This window comes from Delphinus delphis, chromosome 11, assembly GCF_949987515.2.
Source record: "Delphinus delphis chromosome 11, mDelDel1.2, whole genome shotgun sequence".
Taxonomy (NCBI): Eukaryota; Metazoa; Chordata; class Mammalia; order Artiodactyla; family Delphinidae; genus Delphinus; species Delphinus delphis.
This window is the reverse complement of record NC_082693.1, coordinates 86,573,571-86,595,452: the sequence shown is the minus strand read 5'-3', so window position 1 is coordinate 86,595,452 and position 21,882 is coordinate 86,573,571. Positions and strand designations below refer to the sequence as shown.

General features: G+C 43.3%; 1 protein-coding gene across 1 annotated transcript in view; it reads right to left on the bottom strand.

Annotated features, from left to right (window-relative positions):
* Positions 1 to 21,882, bottom strand: part of RFX4 (regulatory factor X4) — a 166,796-nt gene that overhangs the window by 135,330 nt on the left and 9,584 nt on the right. The window contains exon 2 of the mRNA XM_060025537.1: positions 5,353 to 5,439. Coding sequence (XP_059881520.1) covers positions 5,353 to 5,439 — 87 coding nt within the window. The remainder of the gene's footprint in view (positions 1 to 5,352; positions 5,440 to 21,882) is intronic.

Below are 21,882 nucleotides of genomic sequence, written 5' to 3'. Positions count from 1 at the left end.
GTCTTCTAGGAATGCAAGATTGGTTTAACTTCAAAAATTTAATCAATGTAATTCACAACATTAACAGAATAAAGGAGAAAAACATATGATCAGCTCATATGTTCAGCTCAGTAAACTATTTGATAAAGTTCAACACCCATTTAAGAAAAGTCTCTCAGCAAACCAGGGATTCAATAATGATACCTACAAGAAGTTCATAACAACCATCATGCTTAGTGGTGAAACATTAAATGTTTTCCCCTAGGTAAGGAACAAGGCAAGAATGTCTGCTATCACCACTTCAACTCAGCGTTGCAGTAGAGGTCCCAGCAGGTGCACTAAGGCACAGAAAAGAAATAAAAATATAAAGACTATAAAAGAAAATGCAAAACTATCATTATCCGGTGACATGATTATGTTCATAGTAAACTCATAAATAATAGGCAAATTTAGCAAAGTGCCTGGTTACAGTCATTATCTAAAAAATAAATTGCATATTCATATACTAGCAACTGACAATTAGAAAACATTTAAAAATAATACTACTTACAACAGTACTGAAAAATATCAATTACCTAGGAATAAATCTAATGAAAGATGTGCAAAATCTCTACACTGAAATCTGCAAAATACTGTTGAGAGAAACTAAAGGCCATCTAATACATGGAGGTTTAAAGCACATACACAGATTAGAAATTTGATGTCAGCAAGATGTTATTCTTCTGAAATTAACTGTGGATACAATGTAATCCCAATCAAAATCCTAGCAGATTTTTTTTTGTGCATGTGAAAATAGATAAGCTGATTCTAAAATCTATATAGAAATATTAAGAACTTAACCAAAACCATCTTGAAAAAGAGGTCTTATGCCACCATGTATTACAATGTACCATAAAAGGTACAGTAATAAAGATTATTGTACTGGCTCTAAAACAATCAGACCAATGATTCAGAATAAAGATCAAGACATAGATCCACATGTATATGATCTCCTGATTTATGACCAGTGGGTAAAGGGCATTCTTTTCAGAAAAAGTGGTGCTCTATCAGTCAAAATTAAAAATAAAAAAAGAATTTTGACTCCTCCCTCACACCATTTACAAAAATTCCAGATGTCTGTTGACAGAAAAGTAAAAAGTAAAATAATAAAAATTCTAGATAATAAAATGAAGAAAACCTTCACGACCTTAGGTAGGCAAAATTTTCTGAATATGACACAAAAGCACTAACTATAAAAGAAAAACACTGATAACTGGGTTTTATTAGAAGTCAGAACTTCTGTTCATCAAAAGATACCACTAAAAGAATGAAAAGGCAGACCACAAACTTCAATACTTTTATCTAACAAATATCTCCTATTCAAAATATAAAAACAACTCTTACAAATCATTAAGGGAAAGACAAATAGCACAATCAAAAAACAACAACAAACAACAACAACAAAACCTGACAAGTAAAATCCTGAACAGGTAGTTCACAAAAGAGGATGTCCACAAGAATATTCAGAGCACCAATCCTCCTCAAACTCAAAAGATGGAAGAGGAGTGAACACTTCCAAACTCATTCTACAAGCCCAGCATTACCCTGATACCAAAGCCAGATGAAGACACTATAAGAAAACTACAGATCAATATCCTTTATGTACAGTGATGCAAAAATCCCCAAGAAAATGCTAGTTAACATAATTCAACAGTGTATTAAAAGGATTATACACTATGACCAAGTGGGATTATTACTTGAATGCTAGGATAGTTCAACATACAAAAAGCAATCCATATAATAAACCACATTAACAGAACGACCACATGATCATCTCAATTGATGCAGAAATAGCATTTGATACAATTTAAAATCTTTTCATGATAAAAATACTCAACAAAATAGGAAGAGAAGAAAACTATTTTAACAGAGTAAAGCCTATATGAAAAACCCACAGCAAACGTCATACTCGGTGGAAAGACTACAAGCTTTTCCTCTAAGATGAGGAACACTTTTGCCACTTCTATTCAACATACTGCCAGAAGAAGAACACACACACACAAACACACACACACACTGCTAGAACTAATAATGAATTGAGCAAAGTTGCAAGATACAGAATCAACATACAAAGTCTGCTGCATTTTTCTGCACTACCAATGAACAATCCAAAAAGGAAATTAAGAAAACAACTCTAAGGACTTCCCTCATGGTCCAGTGGTAAAGAATCCGCCTTCCAATGCAGGGGACACGGGTTCGATCCCTGGTCGGGGAACTAAGATCCCACATGCTGGGGGGCAACAAAGCCCGAGTGCCACAACTATTGAGCTCGCGCGCCTCAACTAGAGAGCCCATGTGCCACAAACTACAGAGCCTACATGCTCTAGAGCCCATGCCACAACTAGAGAAGAGAAAACCCGCACTCCACAAGTAGAGAGAAGCCTGCGCACTGCAACGAAGAGCCTGCGTGCCACAACAAAGACCTGACACAGCCAAATAAATAAATATTTTAAAAAAGAAAGAAAACAATTCTATTTACAATAGCACCAAAAGGAATAAAATACTTAGAAATAAACTTAACCAAGGAAGCAAAAGGCTTGTACACTGAAACTATAAAACATTGCTGAAAGAATTAAAGAAAACATCAGTAAATGTGAAGACATCCTGTGTTTATGGACTGGAAGACTTAATATTGTTAAGATGTCAATACTATCCAAAGAGATCTATAGATTCGATGCAATCCCTATAAAAATCCTAACAAACTTTTTTGCAGAAATAGAAAAATCCATCCTAAAATTCATATGGAATCTCAAGGGACTCCGAATAGCCAAAACAATCTTGAAAAAGAACAACATTAAAGATCTCACATTTCCTGATTTCAAAACTCAGTACAAAGCTACAGTAATTAAAACAGTGTGGTACTGGCATAGAGACAGACATATAGACCAATGAACAGAATAGAGATTCCAGACACATACACGGTCAAATGACTTTTGACAAGGGTGTCAACATTCAATGGGGAAAGCACAGTCTTTTCAACAAATGGTGTTGGGAAAAATGGATATCCAGAAACAAAAGAATGAATGTGAATCCTTACCTTACACCATGTATAAAAATTAACTCAAAATGGATCAAAGAACTAAACATAACAGCTAAAACTATAAAACTTTTGAAAAAAAACATAGAGGAAAATCTTCATGACATTGGATTTGTCAATGATTTCTTGGATATGACACCAAAGCACAAAACATAAGAGCTAAAACTATAAAACTTTTGAAAAAAAACATAGAGGAAAACCTTCATGACATTGGATTTGTCAGTGATTTCTTGGATATGACACCAAAGCACAGGCAACAAAAGAAAAAATAAATAAATTAGACTACATCAAAATTGAAAACTTCTGTGATAAAGAACACAATCAATAGAGTAAAAGGCAACCCACAGAATGAGAAAAAAATATATGCACAACATATATCTGATAAGGGGTTAATATGCAAAATATATAAAGAACTACAATTTACCAAGAAAAAAGTAAACAATCTGATTTAAAAGCAGTCAAAAGACTTGAATAGACATTTCTAAAAAGAATATATACAAATAATCAATAAGCACATGAAAAGATGTTCAACATCACTAATCATTAGGGAAATACCTACAATTCAACAACAACAAAAATAAACAGTCTGATTAACAAATGGTCAAAAGACTTGAATAGGCATTTCTCCAAAGTGTATATACAAATGGTCAATAAGCACATGAAAAGATGCTCAACATCACTAATCATTAGGGAAATACAAATCAAAACCACAATTAGATACTACCTTATACACTGGAATGACTATTACAAAAAAAACCCCAGAAAAACAGAAAATAACAAGTATTGGCAAGGATGTCGAGAAATTGGAACTCTAGCACATTGCTGGTGAGAATGTAAAATGGTGCAGCCACCATGAAAATATGGCAGTTCCTCAAAATATTAAACATAGAATTACCACATGATCCAGCAATTCCACGTCTGGTTATATATCCAAAAGAACTGAAAGCAGAAATCGACCAGATATTTGTATACCCATGTTTATAGCAGCATTATTCACAATAGCCAAAAGGTAGAAACAGCCCAAATGTCCATCAGTGGATGAACAGATAAACAAAACGTGGTATATACATACAAGCATGTGTCATTCAACCTTAAAAAGGAAGGAAATTCTGATACATGCTACAACATGGATGAACCCTGGAGACATTAAGCTAAATGAAATTAGCCAGTCACAAAAGGACAAATCCTATGTGATTGCACTTATATGAGATTCTTACAGTTGTCAAATTCAGAGAGGCAGAAAGTAGAAGAGTAGTTGCTAGGGACTAGGGGGAAAGGGGAATGGAGAGTTATTGTTTAATGGGTACAGAATTTTAGTTTGGGAGATGTAAAAAGTTCTGGAGGTGGATGGTGGTGATGGTTGCAAAACAAGGGGAATGTACTGAATGCCACTGAACTATATACTTAACACGGTTAAAATGATACATTTTATGTTAGGTATATTCCACCACAATAAAATACACTTAAAAGAGAATGTTCAGAGATGCTTAAGAAACAGTCAAAAACTTGAAACAATTTAAATATCCATCAACGTTTATACTGATATGTATACTGTGATATATGCATACAGTGGAGTACTATGCAGCGATGAAAAAGAAAAACTACTGTGACATACAACAGTATGGCTAAATCTTCCATGAAGATTCCCTGAATCTTCAAGAAAATTGAACTAAGGAGATGCTCTTTACCAACCAAGAGAAACACTCTGTCCCTGCTGGAAATGACTTTTATAATAAGCTGCCCCCTTTTTGCAGTGCTTTAGGAGCAATTACAAGTCCAAAGTAGTCTTCTGCTCTTAATATAAGGCACCCACAGCCCCAGTCTGACATAACACAGGGAAAGGTGTAAACAGAGCAGTTTGTATCTTTCCATTAATACCAATTCTCTAGATCAAGATCCAGGAGAAATTGTTACTTTCAAACACCAAGGACATTTGTGACCCTAAAACAACAGTCCCATGACACGCTTTAAACCCACATCTACGTGGAATGGCCTTTCCCATTCAAGGTCCACATTTTCCCACTGGAGCATCACTGAGATGGGGTCTTTAGGGACTCAGACAATAAAAATGTGTAAATGACAAGTTTTTGCCGTGGCCTCAGTTTCCACGTTCACCTGACTGCATTGCACTCCTTACTGCAGGATATTACAGGGAGGGCCTGGGGTATTTCATAAATGGCTGGAGAGCCTCTTGTTTCAGGTAACTTGCCCCAGTCTAGCATTCTAGAAGCACCACTCCTCATCAGGACACAGTCCGCATCCAGGACGCCATGGAAGAATGAGTTTCAAGCACTTACTTTCATCATTAGAAACATTCCCCAGAGATGTGTGGCTAGAATAACGTTTGTTTTCACTTTCATTGAGACATCTTTCAATCCAGCTCTCTAAAAATGAAAAGAAAGAAAATCATGTTGTTGGTGTCTGTGAAGAGAAGAGAACATCATCAATGCGCTAGATTTAAATGCCCATCAACTTTCATCTGAGATCTGCCCAGACTGGCGTTGGATTTGACAGGAAGCCCCGCATGCACCATTGCTGATGAGACTTGCCTGAGTAGTTTGGAGGCAAAATGGTAATTTGAAGCCCCACTTGAGTATTTATTTCTTGGTCAAATTCTACTAATTCTGGAGTATTCATAGCCCAATAGTACCAACTGAGGATTATGTTTTTTCAAAAGAAGATACATTCCTGAGAACTAGTTTGTAAAACAAAATTTGGTCAACTGAATCACTAGTGGTGGTTTGGAGACTTGTAAATTAGCAGCAGAACCCTTTCTTCAAAAGAAAACAAAAGAGAAAAGCAGATACAACCCTGAGGGCCCTGGTTGAAGAAGCGGAGGGCAGGGAACCTTGCAGCTTCCCACCCTTTGCCAGCGACCCCTGAAGGGGCTCTTCCAAGCATAGACTGAAGGTCACTGCAGGAGGAGGCATCAAAAGCTCGGTAATAGTTATCCATTACTTTTGAAATCCAGAAGACCATGGATTTTTAAAAATCCAGTTCCAAAGGCTACAAATGTACTTTCCACAATGTAGCATAATGCTTATTCTATCATCTAGACCAGGGGTCCCCAACCCCTGGGCCGAAGGACCAGTACCGGTCCATGGCCTGTTAGGAACCGGGCCGCACAGCAGGAGGTGAGAGGCGGGCAAGCGAGCGACGCTTCATCTGTATTTACAGCTGCTCCCCGTCGCTCACATTACGGCCTGAGCTCTGCCTCCTGTCAGCATTATGGTGAGTTGTATAATTATTTCATTATATATTACAATGTAATAATAATAGAAATAAAGTGCACAGTAAATGTAATGCGCTTGAATCATCCCGAAACCAGCCCTCACACCCCCGCCACCCCCATCAGTGGAAAAACTGTCTTCCACGAAACCGGTCCCTGGTGCCGAAAAGGCTGGGGATCACTGATCTAGACCACCCACTATTCATTCATTTATTCAACAGCATCAGCTAAGTACATCATTTCTGCTATAATGCTTGTTTTGAAAACACCAATGCGTTCAATGCAAGTGATACATTAGGGAACAATTTGTGCCTAGCACAAACTTTCTGTTTGCTTATGCTTGATTTCTTCCTTAAAAAACATCAAATGAATGCAGAAAACTGCACATAGCTGAACTGAGCCCTGTAGGAATATGCAAAAATGCACACGTGTTCACACCTCAAACATCTACCAGCTACTTGAGTTTACAGTGTGGGTTGTGAGCCACACCTGCCCAGATAACCCACGTTCTAACATTTCACAATAACACACAAGCTGCAGCCCTTCTGAAGTCCACTTCCAAAAGCAAACTTCAGGGCTTCCCTAGTGGCAGAATGGTTAAGAATCCGCCTGCTAATGCAGGGGACACAGGTTCGAGCCTTGGTCCGGGAAGATCCCACGTGCTGCGGAGCAACTAAGCCCGTGCACCACAACTACTGAGCCTGCGCTCTAGAGCCCACGAGCCACAGCTACTGAGCCTGAGCTCTGGAGCCCACGAGCCACAACTACTGAAGCCCACGCACCTAGAGCCCATGCTCCGCAACAAGAGAAGCCACCACAATGAGAAGCCCGTGCACCGCAACGAAGAGTAGCCCCCACTCGCTGCAACTAGAGAAAGCCCGCGTGCAGCAACAAAGACCCAACACAGCCAAAAATAAATAAATTAAATAAATTTTAAAAAACGTATTATAAAAAAAAACTATTAAGGATTCGTAGAGCTTCAAAAGCAACTTCAAGTCCAAGGTGAAGTGTCATATTTATTGTATTTATGCGCCTCTTAACCATTTAACATGTGTAAAACTGTGCTATCCTTTCTATTAGGTTCCTATCTTTTTTCCCATGCGTCACTGACAAAGTTTTTGAGTGTTGTGCCCCTAGCTTATTATTCCAGTGATCTCTGTACTTTTTATTGTGCAATTTTGTAGAATGATGGTGATTTGGGGGAATGCATATGTGGTATTATAGCAGAACTGACTATACCTATGGATGTGTGCTTTGAACAGTGCTGTCTCCCCCTGCCTTCTTTATAATATGGGAGCTAGCATTTACTGAACCCCTATTTTAACACGCCAGGCCCTTTACATATGTTATCTCATTGAATTTGGACAATTCTCTGAAGTAAGGATTTTCATCTCCAGTTTCCCTAGAGAGCAACTGAAGCTTAATCGAGTAATGTGACGCCTCGTAATTCAAAGAGCCAAGGAAAAGATCATTACTTTTCCTTGGCTCTTAGTAACATATTGTAAAAGGAAGCCATGCTAACGCTGGCGAGTAAGCTGTGTAGTGAGGGGAAAGCAAACGTCAACAGCAAGGAGAAATGTTAGGGTTTCGGTTTGTATTTTATGTCCCAACAAACTGCTCTTTTAAAAGCTGCTTCCAAAATTGTAAATAAGTAGGAGAGAAATATCAGGGGAGGAACAGGAGCCAGATTGTTAAAGAGTATATGGAAATCTGGTATTTCTAAGGAAACACTGAGCTGCAGAGAGATTCAAAACATTAAAACGCTACCCCCTTCCAGATTTCAAATGCACAACATAGAAACAAATGGCCTGTAATGTTTTCAAAGCTGTGATGGCACAGGATGGGTGTTTCTCATCACATCTTATGCAAAACCACATCTGGATACAAATCTCCGGGATTCTTTTCAGAACTCTCTAGAATGTCTCTACTCAGATCTTCTAACCCTTTCAAGTCCTGGCACATTTTCCCTGGCAACAGCCATGGCTGATTTTGGATGGCGTCCCCTGAAATCTGCGGTCCCTCCCTCCACCAAAGCACACCACCAAAAGCAATGTCTATTGTTCTGGGCCAGTCCCTGGTCTTCCCAGCTAGGTATGCACACCTTTGCACTCTCACGTGCATGTAGGCACACAACATTCACACGTACACCACCACCCTCTTTCATCAGAAACAGGGAACTAAGGCAACACTCTCCCTCTCACCCATCTGCCAGTGCCAAGATCAGGCCTGTCATCGCTGGAGTCCTGGAAGGGCCTACTGTTGCAGGTGAGAATTCCCAGTGATTGGTGGGACACACGCTCTGAAGAACTCATGGCAACATTCCAGAGAAGAGCTGGCTCTGAGCACCATGTGGGCCAAGAGAGGCAACACCCACCCACGAGAGTTCAAGTCAAAGAATTTTGCTGATGGCTGCACCTCTCCCCACACTGCCCAGCCTCAACCCTGGAGAAAGGTGAAAGCAAGGTTACAGAAGGGAAAGAGGGTAGAGAGAAGAAATCTCACCAAGTACTCCCTTCCCCCACCCACTGCCCCCACATAGGGCTCTCTGACTCCTGGCTTATGCCTGTAGCCACTCTGCTACCCAGCTCTGCTCCCAGGAGCAACACAGAGTAAGTTTGGTCTCTGTTGCAGACGGCAGATATAGGGAGAAGCCACCATGCCTCCATTTTTCTTTCTTTTTCCTTTTTATTTATTTATTTATTTTTAATTTATTTATTTTTGGCTGCATTGGGTCTTTGTTGCTGTGCACAGGCTTTTCTCTAGTTGCGGCAAGCAGGAGCTACTCTTTGTTGCGGTGCGCAGGCGGTGGCTTCTCTTGTGGCGGAGCATGGGCTCTAGGCGCGCGGGCTTCAGTAGTTGCGGCACAAGGGCTCAGTAGGTGTGGCTCACGGGCTCTAGAGCACAGGCTCAGTAGTTGTGGCTCACAGGCTTAGCTGCTCCGCGGCATGTGGGATCTTCCTGGACCAGGGCTCAAACCCGTGTCCCCTGAACTACCAGGCGGATTCTTAACCACTGTGCCACCAGGGAAGCCCTTGATGTGGACCATTTTTAAAGTCTTTACTGAATTTGTCACAACACTGCTTCTGCTCTATGTTTTGGTCCCTTGGCCCCGAGGCATGTGGGATCCTAGCTCCCCAACCAGGGATCGAACCCACACCCCCTGCATCGGATGGCGAAGTCCCAACCACTGGACTGCCAGGGAAGTCCCTGTCTCCATTTTTCTAGTCAAAGTACTCCACTTGTTTCAGCTCTTTCTTGGGAGAAATTGTTCCCACTTCTTTGCCATCCTGTTCATCTATTTCTGGCTGTCTTCTATGTCTGTTTGAACATGTGGCACTCAGGATGAGCTCTGAGGGCTTAGATGGGGTCTAAGCAGTGCCAAATACAGCAGAACCATCACATCTATTGCTCTGGACATGGGGCTTTCCAGTGCATTCAAAGGTCTTGCATTCCAGACTGCATGGATGCAACACTCTGAAATATCTCTACAGGCCATGGGCCTTGGAGCCCTTTGACGTTTGTCTTCTTCCCTAGGGGGACCCTCAACAGTGGCATCTGAAACTCGTGTCCCATAAGTTAGGTTGCTCCACAGGATTGGAAGGCCTCTATTTAGGTCACCTGAAGTAAACTTTATATACTTTAAAACTACTAATAATGGATTTTTGTCTTGCAAAGATCAAGAATTACTCAACCAGAATGACAGGTATACTGAATTTTTAAGAAAGCACTGTGTTCATCTATCTTACTCATTACATACATTAAGTGACTTAATAAAGGCCACCATATACTGAGCCCTTATAAGCATTATGCAAATGCATTCCATACACCATCATACTTAATCCTCATAACAGCCCTATAAGGTAGGTTCTATTAATATGCACATTTTAGAGATGAGAAAACTAAGGCTCAGAAAGATTAGGTGACTTGTCCAAAGTCACCCAGCTAGTAAGAGGTAGGGTTAGGACAAGCATTCAGTCTCGGGTCATAACCACAACGCTGTCTCCAAGTGCACCCTGAGCTCTCCTTATCCTGCGTCCCACATGATCTCCAGAACATGGTGCCGATACTGCAGCACTGATCACAGTCTGCCTTGCATTACAACTTTTGCTAAAACTCAACTTACGTATCACAATTTTTGCTAAATTCACTTACATATTTCTTTGCAAGCCTTCGTTATACATAACAGGCTCTTCCGTTCAGAACATAAACATCTTAAGAATGCTGTCCATTTTATTCCATTTCTTTTGACTCTCCACTAGTGCCTGGTATGAAGTTTCTCCTATAGTCTGGCCTCAATGGACGTTACTTTATTGACACGCATGATATCAAAGAATGCACAGCATGTAAGGAGGTACATTCACGTATCTACAGAATTTCCTAATCATTTTCTTTTTTACCACATAAGGCATGAAAAAGGACAACACATCGAAGGCAATTTTCCAAATAAAGGAAAACTGAACAAAAATGTATTTTGTACTGTCTAGATACAAGAAGCTGTAGCAAAGTGAGTCTGATACAAACATGAGTAAGACTGGTTTCCGCCCTCTAGTTGCCGTCAAGAAAGCAAGGCAGGTGCTACTCCGTCAGCTCATGAGTGCAGGCACCCTGTCATCTTTGTTCATCTGTCCCCAGTGTCTGGCACTGTGCCTAGCCCCACAGATATTGTGCAGTAAAGACATGTTTGTTGAATGTATTACTTTCTTCAAAAGACAACAGTAAGTTCCTACTGTGTGCCAGATACTACGCAAGTTTTCACACGTGCAGTCTGAATTAAACCTCAGAACAATATAATGTGGTGTGTCTTAATATCTCTATTTACTGATATGAAAACTGAGGCTTGAAGCAAAAGTTCTAATACTGTGATCAGTGTGGCAGTATTGGCGCTGTGCTCTGGAACACGGGAGAAAGAGAGCTCAGCTCACACTTGGATAACTTCCTGCTCCCGACTGCCTCATTCTTTTTTTTTTTTTTTTTTGCGGTACGCGGGCCTCTAACTGTTGTGGCCTCTCCCACTGTGGAGCACAGGCTCTGGACGCGCAGGCTCAGCGACCATGGCTCACGGGCCCAGCCGCTCCGCGGCATGTGGAATCTTCCCGGACTGGGGCACGAACCCGTGTCCCCTGCATCGGCAGGCGGACTCCCAACCACTGCGCCACCAGGGAAGCCCCCCAGCTGCCTCATTCCTGATCCATAAAAACCACCTGACCTTTTAGTAAGGGCCAAGCTTGCTCTAAGTGCCCAACAGGATTTACTGACGGCTGTGAGCATAGGCTCCTGGGCTGCGAGGCATCCCTCATCTGACTCATCTGGGATCACGGGCAGGAAGGAGGATGCAGATAATGCCTTATAGATTTTCATCTTATAAGGAGTTTAACCCACATCCCTTAGAGGCAAATCTTCACTCCTCCCCATTTCGTATCGGAGATTTGGAAACCCCAATTTGAAGTGACTTTCTCAAGTTCATAGAATGAGCCATAAATGGTTGTTGGGTTTCCTAGGACACTTGGTTCCCGTTCCAGCAGCAAAAACAACCAGCAAGTAGCTGTATCGGAGGCATGGCATGTCCAAGGCAGTCCAAGACTCAGAGCAGTGCTTCATGAACATATATTGGCCTGGCAGGAGGAGACAACTTAGTTGTCAAAAGGCAGGTAATCCTTGAAGTTTACAGAGCACACTGACACGGAGAACCTGATCTGAGCTTCACAGTCTACCTCGTGAGACAGAAATGTACACCACTTTACAGATAAGGATACTGAACATGGCAGTGGCTTGTTGGCAGTGGTGTGGCCAAGGTCACCCAGTTCAAAGGTGCTAAAGTCAGAATTCAAACCCAGATCTTCAGTCTCCAAAGCCTATGCTTATTCTTCCTGCTGCATCCTACTGGGCACAGGTTAGTTGTTCTCTCTCATCCCTCTATCCATTCATTTTGCAAACATATAGTTATCAAGTGTCTTCAGTGCAAAGTTCTAACAGAAGAGATGGACAAAAGCTATTTAACAGGAAGCCAATACAGTACAGCAGGATATCTCTGATGGACCAGGGTCTCAGGACCTGAAAGTATCCTGGTTGCTTATGTATTCTTTTTTTATTATTGATTTCCCCACTCTTAAAACTGTAAGTTCTAACAACCTGGAGTATCTTGTTCAGCACTTAGTTCCCAAGAGCCTGGAGCAGTGTTGGGCACAGAGCTGGCGGTGATGGCTGTGATGAAGTGAAGCAGAATGAAGGAACAGGGAATGGTGGACGGGGGATCCTACCCAGGAAGGCCTCTGGGAAGAAACAGCATTTGAGCAGAGACCGAGTGTGGTGAGGGAGCAAAAACGGCCTTCGAAAGTTCTGACAGCGGGGACCACAAAGGCAAAGGCTCTGAGGTGGGGTCATGTGTGACCTATTTAAGGAACTGGAAGAAGGGCCGGGGGCTGATGTGGAGTGGCCATGGGGTAGACAGTACAAGATGAAAGAGAAGACAGACACAGGCCAGGAAGAATGTGGGGCCTGGGGTTAGGACAACTGGGTTTCAAATCCCAGACCTGCTACTCACTAGCTATGTAACACTGAGATGGTTCTGGAACCTTCCTGAAGCCCTGCCTCCCAGGTTTCTCCAAAGATTAACTGAAATGATATGGGTGAGGCACTTAGCATGCTTGGCTTTGTGGGAAGATGAGGAAAGCATGGTCTCTCTCCAGCAGGTGCTCACAGCCATGATGGGGACAGACGGCAATGGTGACATCTAGCATTTATTGAGTGTCCTCTCCATGCCGGTCACTCTGCTTCACCTCTGCTCACCTCCAGCAGCTCTGAAACAGAGACCTGAACAACTCCGATCTGTGAAGAGGAAAGTCTCAGAGAAGCTAGGTGATGTCACCACCACAGGTCTGTCTGACCCCAAAGCTGTTTGCTGTCACCACGGCACCCTGCCTTGCTAAGCCAGCAGGTAACCAGGAGTACGTCTAGATTACAGTAAGGTGCTTCCAGCTCGGCCTGGCTGCTTCACAGAGGGTGGGGGGAGGCATTTCAGCTGGTCCTTAAAGGAGTCGGCATCTGCCAGACCAAGGAGGAAAGAAGGGAATTCTGGGAAAGAGGGCCACCGTCACAGACAAAGGCACAAAATGGGTTCTGAGAAAGGTGAAGAGCCCACTGACCCGTGACCCAAAGAGTGGTGGGAGACAAGTGGGAGAGTCCATTAGGAGCAGATTGCAAAGGCCTCACCCACCAGGCCAAGAAGCCTGCAGGCAGCTGGGAGCCAGCCATGATTTTTAAGCAGTGGGGGAGTAACACGATGAGCTTTGTTTCTAAGGAACTGGATGAGAACAGGGAGTTCTGACTTACGCAATACCTGAAGAAAACGCCGCCTGACTTACAAAGTGTCACTGGGTTTTAATAGAAGGCGTTATTCATCCTCTTTACATCAACAGTCTTTTGGGGCGCTGTGCTGAGGCCTATTTTAGGAACCTGCAGCTTTAGAAATGCTATATGAAAGAGCTGACATGCCACACTCGCAGCTACCAAGGGAGGACGGGGCCCCAGGTCCCTCCGGAGGTGCCGGAGCACACCCCGGTGTCCCCTCCCCCAGGCCCTGGTCATTATCAGGAGAACCACGCCACTGGGGCCTGCTCCCGTCCCCCCACGCACCAGGATGCTGCTTCTCCTCTCTCCCCGGGACTCCCCGTGGTGGTGACACACAGGATGCTGTGGAAAGTGGGCCCAGAAGGCGGGCAGCTGTGGCCTCTCCAGGAGGTACCTCAGGTCAGTGGGTTGCCATGGCGACACCACAGGCCCCGCCCCAGGGGCTGCTGGGTTCCAGGAAGGGGTCCCTGTCCTGCCTCCAAGGGGCAGCCCCACGCTGCCGCTGCTTTTATTCCTTCCCTCGCCCACCAAACCGTGATTTAGCGCCAACTGTTTGCCAGGCTCTGAGGATCTAGTGATGAACATGGCAGGCAAGGTCCCTGCTCTCAGGGAGCTTATATTCTGTGGTGGAGACAGACAAAAACAAATAAGCAAGATGACTTAGAGCATGATGAGTGTTCCAAAGAAACGAAGCCCTGGAATGGGATAGAGATTGGGGCGCTGTTTTAGGTGGCAGGGACGCTGAGGGCCTCTCGGAGGAGGTGATGTTGAGGCAACTGCAAAGGCCCAAGGTGGGAGTGGGCTTGGAGGGTGTGAGGAAGAGCCAGGAAACCAGTATGGTGGAGGAGAGGAAGGAAGGGGGAGGGCAGTGCGAACTGAGGTCAGAAAGTTAGGAAGGGCCCGAAGTTTGCTGGCTGGAGTAAGAACTTCACATCTATTCCAAGTGTGCCAAGACGCGATTGGAAGGCTTTAACCAGGTGACATGAACTGCACTGGCTCAGAAAGGGCAGCCTGTGAGGGGACTTACATTCATTCATCCCACTGTCCGTTTATCAACTATTTATGTGGTAGCGTGTTGCAGGCACTGAGCTACACAGTAGGGACATAGCAGGGAACAAGACAGTTTCTGTCTTCATGGAAGGTCAGAGTTTAGTGCAGAAGTCAGCTGTTCAATAATCACACAAATAGAGACATAATTACCAAGAAAGCCAGGGGAGAGAAAAAAAAGAAAGGTCTGACCTAATCTGTGAGAGTCAAGGAAGCTTCTCAGAGGAGGCAGCATTAAACTGACAGCTAAAGAGTAAGAAGACATGTGTTACTACCCCAGGGAAAAGAGGGAGGAGTGTTCCTGGCAGAAGGAATGGCATATGCAAAGTCCCTGAAGCTGGCAGAAGAATGACACACCCAAGAAATTGATAGGCAGCCTGAGCGTGAATGGACACATTCATTCAGGTGTTAATTCAACATGTGTTTACTGAGACTATCCTGTATAACTAGCACTCTGGAACGTGCTAAGGGGCATGTGCACGTAAAAGCCCTGCCTCCGTACTCAGGGCTGGGTTAAGGAGTCTGGATTCCATTCAGTAGATGGTTGAGAACCTCTAAAAGTTTTTGGGTAGAGTGTGGCATAAACAAATTAGCTCTGTGGGCAGCTCCATCCGGGGCTACTAAACACAATTTTAGTGGGGAGGGAAAGGGAAGCAGGAGACCATATCATTTATCATCTAAACCTGGACATTTCTGAGACTGAAAAGCAGTGTTAGTAATAATTTTGCCAGGACCATATGTGTAAACCAGGATTGTCCCAGGCAAAACTGGGACTTAATGTCCCCCTAGTAGGAGGCCACTGCAAGAGTCTAAGTCTTCGATGCTTGAACCAGAACAGATGAGTGAGATGAGAAAAGATAAGAACTCTGCCCTCCTTCTAGCTAACTGTATCCACTCCTCTGGTCGATCCATGGGACCAGTGTCCCCATGTCTCTTCTTCATCAGCTGGGGTCTCAATCACTGCATGATGCAAGTGAGTCCACTAATGACATATCCTGGAACGTGGCCTCTCAATGAAGTACCATCATCCTCGTCAACATCATAATGGGAGCAATGACTTGTCCAAGATCACACAGCCAGTAAGCAGCTGAGCCAGGGTTTGAATCTGACTCTAACCTAACCATTAACTTATACTGTAATACCCACAATTACACATGCCTTAAAGTCTCATTGTGAGGACTAAGCTGTGTCTAAAATAACACCAAACACACAATATGTGCTCAGGAATGTTACTGCTCCTTCTTACTTCAGGAAAACTCAATATAGAAAGCTCTAAAGTGGGCAAAGAGATTAATTAAGGTGTCATTGTTTGCAATATACAAGAATTAGTGAGGGAACCCTGAAGGTGCACCAATGCTGATATTTCACAGATCATGAACTCACCAACAGTCTCCAGAGACTAGAGAAAATTAAAGCTAAGGTGTTCAGTGCCATCTCCTGTCGAATATAAATTCAATGTGAAAGGAAATCTCTGCTCTGAAAATATCTCTGGGAACACCAGAGTTAATGTACATAATTGCATAACCAGGTTGTAAAAATTTCATTCCCCCTCCACTTCTCGGGGTGGGGGGGCATACCTACCCTTACCCAATGTTGGCAGACATTTTCTTTGTTTCTATTGCTATTATTACAATATTATTAAAACACAAAAAATCTGAAAAAGATTACTGGAGCCAAGGCTACTCGCTGCGCACATCATCTGGTATTATTTGATTCTTGACATCACTGCCTTTCCTAGGTTTTTGTTTATTTGTTTACTTCTTCTGCATTTCTTCTCACCCCCTGTATTAGAGGATGTGGATTCCCCCTCCGAAAACTCAAGAGTCAGGCACTCCTGGCTGCCGGACCCAAAGAAACTTCAAACTAGTCTGCACTTTTGAGATAAATCAACAAAGTATCCTTCTCTTAAGCAAAGCGCTTTTTTCTTTCCTGTGTTAATCTATCGAATAAATTATACTTTTTAATGTTGAAAAGAGAAACATACTGACCCACAATCCCACCCCTCTAACGTGTGAACTACTTGTCCTTTTTCTGCATTGCTCCCCAGCCTCATGCGCACCTGTGCACATATGTGAACTGTAATCTCAGGGAATGTACAATTTCTCTTCCTTTTCCTCTCAACATTCTATCATGGAGACTTCCCCTCTGTTGCTACAGTCCTCACGTTCATCATTGTTTAATACGTGCCCAGTGTTCCACTGAGCTAATGTTCCTATTTTTTACAATGTTTTAATGGATGACTTGGTGCATGTAATGTTTTCTTTCATTTGGATCATTTCCTGAGAATCACCTAGGAGAAGGAAAAGTAAGCATGTGGGCTTCGTAACTAGCTACAGACGAATGGTCTGAATTACAGCCTTAGTACTTACTAGTGAAATGACTTTAGGCAACTTCTCTAAACCTGAGTGTCCCCTTGTGTAAAATGTGAGTAATAATGATGTGCCTACCTCATCTTAGTGGGGTGTGATTGCAGTGAACAAATGCATGCAAAGTACTTAGAGCACAGTGCCTGGCACAGAGCACGTTCTAAATACATGGAACCGCCGTGAGTCCCAGGCACCTGTTTATGACTAAGGCACTTTTTTGGTTTGTTTGAATAACAATGTAGTCGTTAAGGACACAGACCGTGGAGCTCAACTGCCAGGTTCAAGTCTGACTTCCTTTAAGTATGACCTTGGGTGAGCAACTCAACCTCCTTGAGCCTCAATTTTTTTTAATCTGCAAAATGGGAGTGGTAATAATAGCACCTCATGGGGTTTGTATGAGAATTAAGTGAATAAGGCACAGAGAATGTTTACATGGTAAGCACTAAATAAGTCTTAGCTATTGTAAGTTTTATATCATGCCCACCTCCCAGGAATTACTCTTTAGTTCCTTCCTGTTATCATTCTTTCTGTTTGATTCTTGGATCTCTTGGTGTATGGCCTTGGGAGCTGGCAGGACACTAATTCTAATCCTCCCCTTACAAGGGACCAAGTAAATTCTGCAACCCTGGGCAAATTACTTAACCTCATGGACCTCAATTTTCTTCCTATATTAAAAATACTTACCCCATGAGGTTACTGTGAGGATTAGGAAAAATAATATAAGCTCCTTAAGAGCTGACTGTACCTTATTCCCCACACTTAGGACGGTGCCTGGCACAGAAGAGCAGATCAATGAGGAGAGAAGAGGAAGGGCTGAGAGGAGAGAGGGTAAGAAAGAAATGAATGAGGCACCAGCACCATGCCTGGCTCACAGGGGCTCAAGAGTGTCAGTTCATCTGCAGTTAATCTATCAAGTACTTGCTTGCATGGAGTCTTGAGCCAGGCTTCCTAGAAAGCAGGGGAAGAGATGCAGCATTCCTCAGAATATGAAGGAGGAATTGATTTATATCTTAAGTAAATACTCATCAAGCACTGACTTGTGTGAGACACTCTGGAAGATGCTTTGCACTGTGCTAAGCACAGAGAATAATGACACAGGTGGAAATCTTGAGAAACAAAGGAAGAAGCATCAAGTAAACAATGAAAACGAGGATTGGAAGTATGTGCACTTCAGGCCCACGTGGATAAGAGCACTGTGAGGCAAAGTTAAGACAGTCAGAGCTCTGTGCGGAAGGGAAACCACCAACACCTTCATTACAACTGCATGTTTTTAATTGGTATGGCGATGGCCTGGTTTAAGAAAGCAGGACCGGGCTTCCCTGGTGGCGCAGTGGTTGAGGGGACATGGGTTCGTGCCCCGGTCCGGGAAGATCCCACATGCCACGGAGTGGCTGGGCCGGTGAGCCATGGCCACTGAGCCTGCATGTCTGGAGCCTGTGCTCTGCAACGGAAGAGGCCACAGCAGTGAGAGGCCCGCGTACCACAAATAAAAATTAAAAAGAAAAAAAATTAAAAAGAAAGCAGGACTAGCTTTGGTGCCATAACAACCTCAGTTCAGATACTCTCGCTGTACGAACCGATGCACATACAGTGACTGAATCCCACAGAGTGGCAGTTTCACTAAGTATAAGATGGGAATGATCCTACCCAGATCACAGGTTTATGAGGTTATGTATTGAAAAGACTGAACACAGTGGAAGTGTTGTATAAAATGTTTTCTTCTATGCAGTCCTGGGGGAAGGGGCAGAAAGGGGAATGGGGAGAAGGCAGGTCTTGGTAGCTACTAGGGGTACACAAGGAGAAGCAAGTGCTCGAAGCACCTTCTGTTTATTGAGCTTTTACAACATGCCAAGGCCCTGTGTGGACCCCTTTATATGCATTAGTTCATTTAATCCTCACAAGACCCTCTAAGATAGGTACTCTGCATGATCCCACTTTACTAACAAGCAAACTGAGGCTCAGAGAGGTCACGTGACTTGCTGAATTCATACATCTAGCCCATGGCAAAGCCGGTTCTCACTAAGTCTATGGGATTCTATAGCTAGAGCAGTTAATGATTGTATCAGTGATTGCAAACTCCCTGCTATTAATGATTGGATCAGTGGACTTCCCTGGTGGCGCAGTGGTTAAGAATCCACCTGCCAATGCAGGGGACACGGGTTTGAGCCCTGGTCTGGGAAGATCCCACATGCCGCGGAGCAACTAAGCCCGTGTGCCACAACTATTGAGCCCGCATGCCACAACTACTGAAGCCCGTGCACCTAGAGCCCATGCTCCATAACAAGAGAAGCCACCACAATGAGAAGCCTGCGCACCGCAACAAAGAGTAGCCCCTGCATGCCGCAACTAGAGAAAGCCCATGCGCAACAACGAAGACCCAACATAGCCATAAATAAATGAATGAATAAATAAATATTTTGAAAAATGATTGTAACAGTGATTGCAAACTGTGACATGCTATGCAATGGAAGGGGCTGTTACTTTAACACCCAAGGTTTTTATGCTTAACCTATTGTAAGGAAAATTATGTCTGTAAGTAAATAGGTATGAAGCCTTTGATGATATAAGATGTCAGATTTGCCAGAGTAACTGGCAGGCGGGGGATACCTCCCCAGTGGTGGTGCCAGGTTGAACTCAGAAGCCCTGAGAACAATTAGAGATGAAAGGAACACCTGACATGAAGGTGCCCCCGCAGGAAGGGGCCCCCGTGGGTGTCCTCAGTCAGCAGTCTGCTACCAAAGTCACATCCAGGTGCCCCTGACAGCCAGAAGCCCACCGACACCCGTGACAGTGTGCTCCAGAGAACTGCAGCATGAGCGGCCATCTCCCCCAGGATCAGGGGTACCTTGACCCTGAACTTCGTTACATAGTAGAGCAGGTGAGCTAGGATGGACACCTCTGAGGTTCTCCTTCTAACTCCAGGTCTTAGGAGGCAAGGAGGCAGCCTGGCTTTGAAATCAGAATAATCTGTGCTCAAATCCTCATTTGACACTAGCCATTTGGCCTGGACATGTTACCTAGGCTCTCTGCACCTCGGTTTCCTCTTCTGTAAGATGGGGAAAATAATGCCTTCGGTTGGGTATGAGAATTAAATGAGTTAACGTGCATAAGCATTTAGCACAGTGATTGGAAAAGATTATAAATGTTATTAATCTGCTACCCGATTTCAAAAAGGGAGTCACTTGATTAAAAAAAGCAACTAATAATTTTGAAAATAATTCATTAAGGCAGCCTGCCGTCAATTACCAAAATAATTCGTGTAGTTCCCTCCTTCTCTCCCATCCTCCCTCTGTCCCTTCCTTCCTCCCTTGTCTCCTTCCTTCCTTCTTTCCTTTCTGTCTCTCTTCATTCCCTTTTCCTTCATTCTTTCCTTCTCAAAAACAATCTATGTATCAATATATAGTCTCCAGGTACTATGTACAATCATACGGCTTTGGTGTTTTTTTCCTTTCTTCTTCTTTTTTACGTATGTCTCAATACCAAGAAAAACTCTGAACAGAACGCAGACCCACAGGGAATCCTTTTTTTAGGTTCCTCATCTCTCGGATCTCTCTGGACCCCTCTGGACCTCTCTGCCCTGCACGCTTTCCCTGCTACGCTCGGGGCTCAACCAGCCTGAGTGAGGCTCACGCCTGTTGCCAGTGAGACCAGGTCCAGGCAGGCAGCTCTCCCCGCTCCCAGTGCCTCCTCAGCAGCGCCCTGCAAGGTAGCCCAGGCGGAGAATGCCCTGCAGCCTGGGCACCCGGAGGAAACCCCAACAAAGCAGGCAAATAATTCATTCTTCTAATCACAGCAAAGTTTTCAAACTTTAAAACGGAGCCTTGATTAGAAGAAAAGCTGTGTTTTTTTTTTCTAAAAGCCTGGCATTTCTGAAAAGGTCCCCTACCCAAACCACAGCAACCTCAAAAACTCTGCCCACTGAGTTGAAAATAAAAGTTCATGGAGACCAACGGCCCTCTCACAACAACAGCTCAACGCTTTAGAAATCTTCTTTCCAATGCTTAAAAGTTTTCACATTTTAACTGAGGGCCTGAAGCCCTCTGGGATCTTCCTTCCTTGTAAACTCCCAGGGCTTTCTCAGCCAAAGTTATTTATTTTTTTTATGATGTCTAATAATGCTTTGTGGAGAAACTATTTTGTTTTTGTAAAAGGAGCCATCAAGTAAAAAAAAAACAACTCCTAGAAACAGAAATTTTAGCTTTTTTCATAGCCATATAAGAATGATACAAAATTAGTTGATTTTCTTTTCAGTAGAACAAAGAACTTATAGAGGCACCCAAATTCTCCCCCTGCCCCCACTCTACATTTCTTATCAGCAGTGGAACTGAACACCACAAAGAAAACACGGCGAAATATTTAAAGTGATCAATCAATTCCACCATAAACAGATCTGCGTTTATGCCATGGGCCCAATTCCAGAACTTTATAAAACCCCAACAACTTCAAGAGGAATTTCACCTACCCATGAGCTCTGAGAACCGGTTCACAAACTATAAATACATCACATGTATCAACACCCCCAAATTTAGACTCATCGTTCAGAAAAAGATGATGTGGAGCTCAAATATCAGCCCTGCTTTTTAAAAAAATTATAAATTCTGTAATTGTAACATTCAAAGAAACGCCTCCTTCTTCAAAAGTCTAATATTAGCTTGAAATGACTTCAGAGCCGTCACAAGATTCAAAACAAACATGTTAACATACGTTTCTCCACGAAATGCGTTCGTGCCTCAAAAATTGGTTGCTGGTGGTATAATTAGCAATCACTAATCACCCTTTAGATTATTCAAATGACAGTTCAAAATCTAGTTCAGGAGTAGTTCACTCGTGTTCACTGA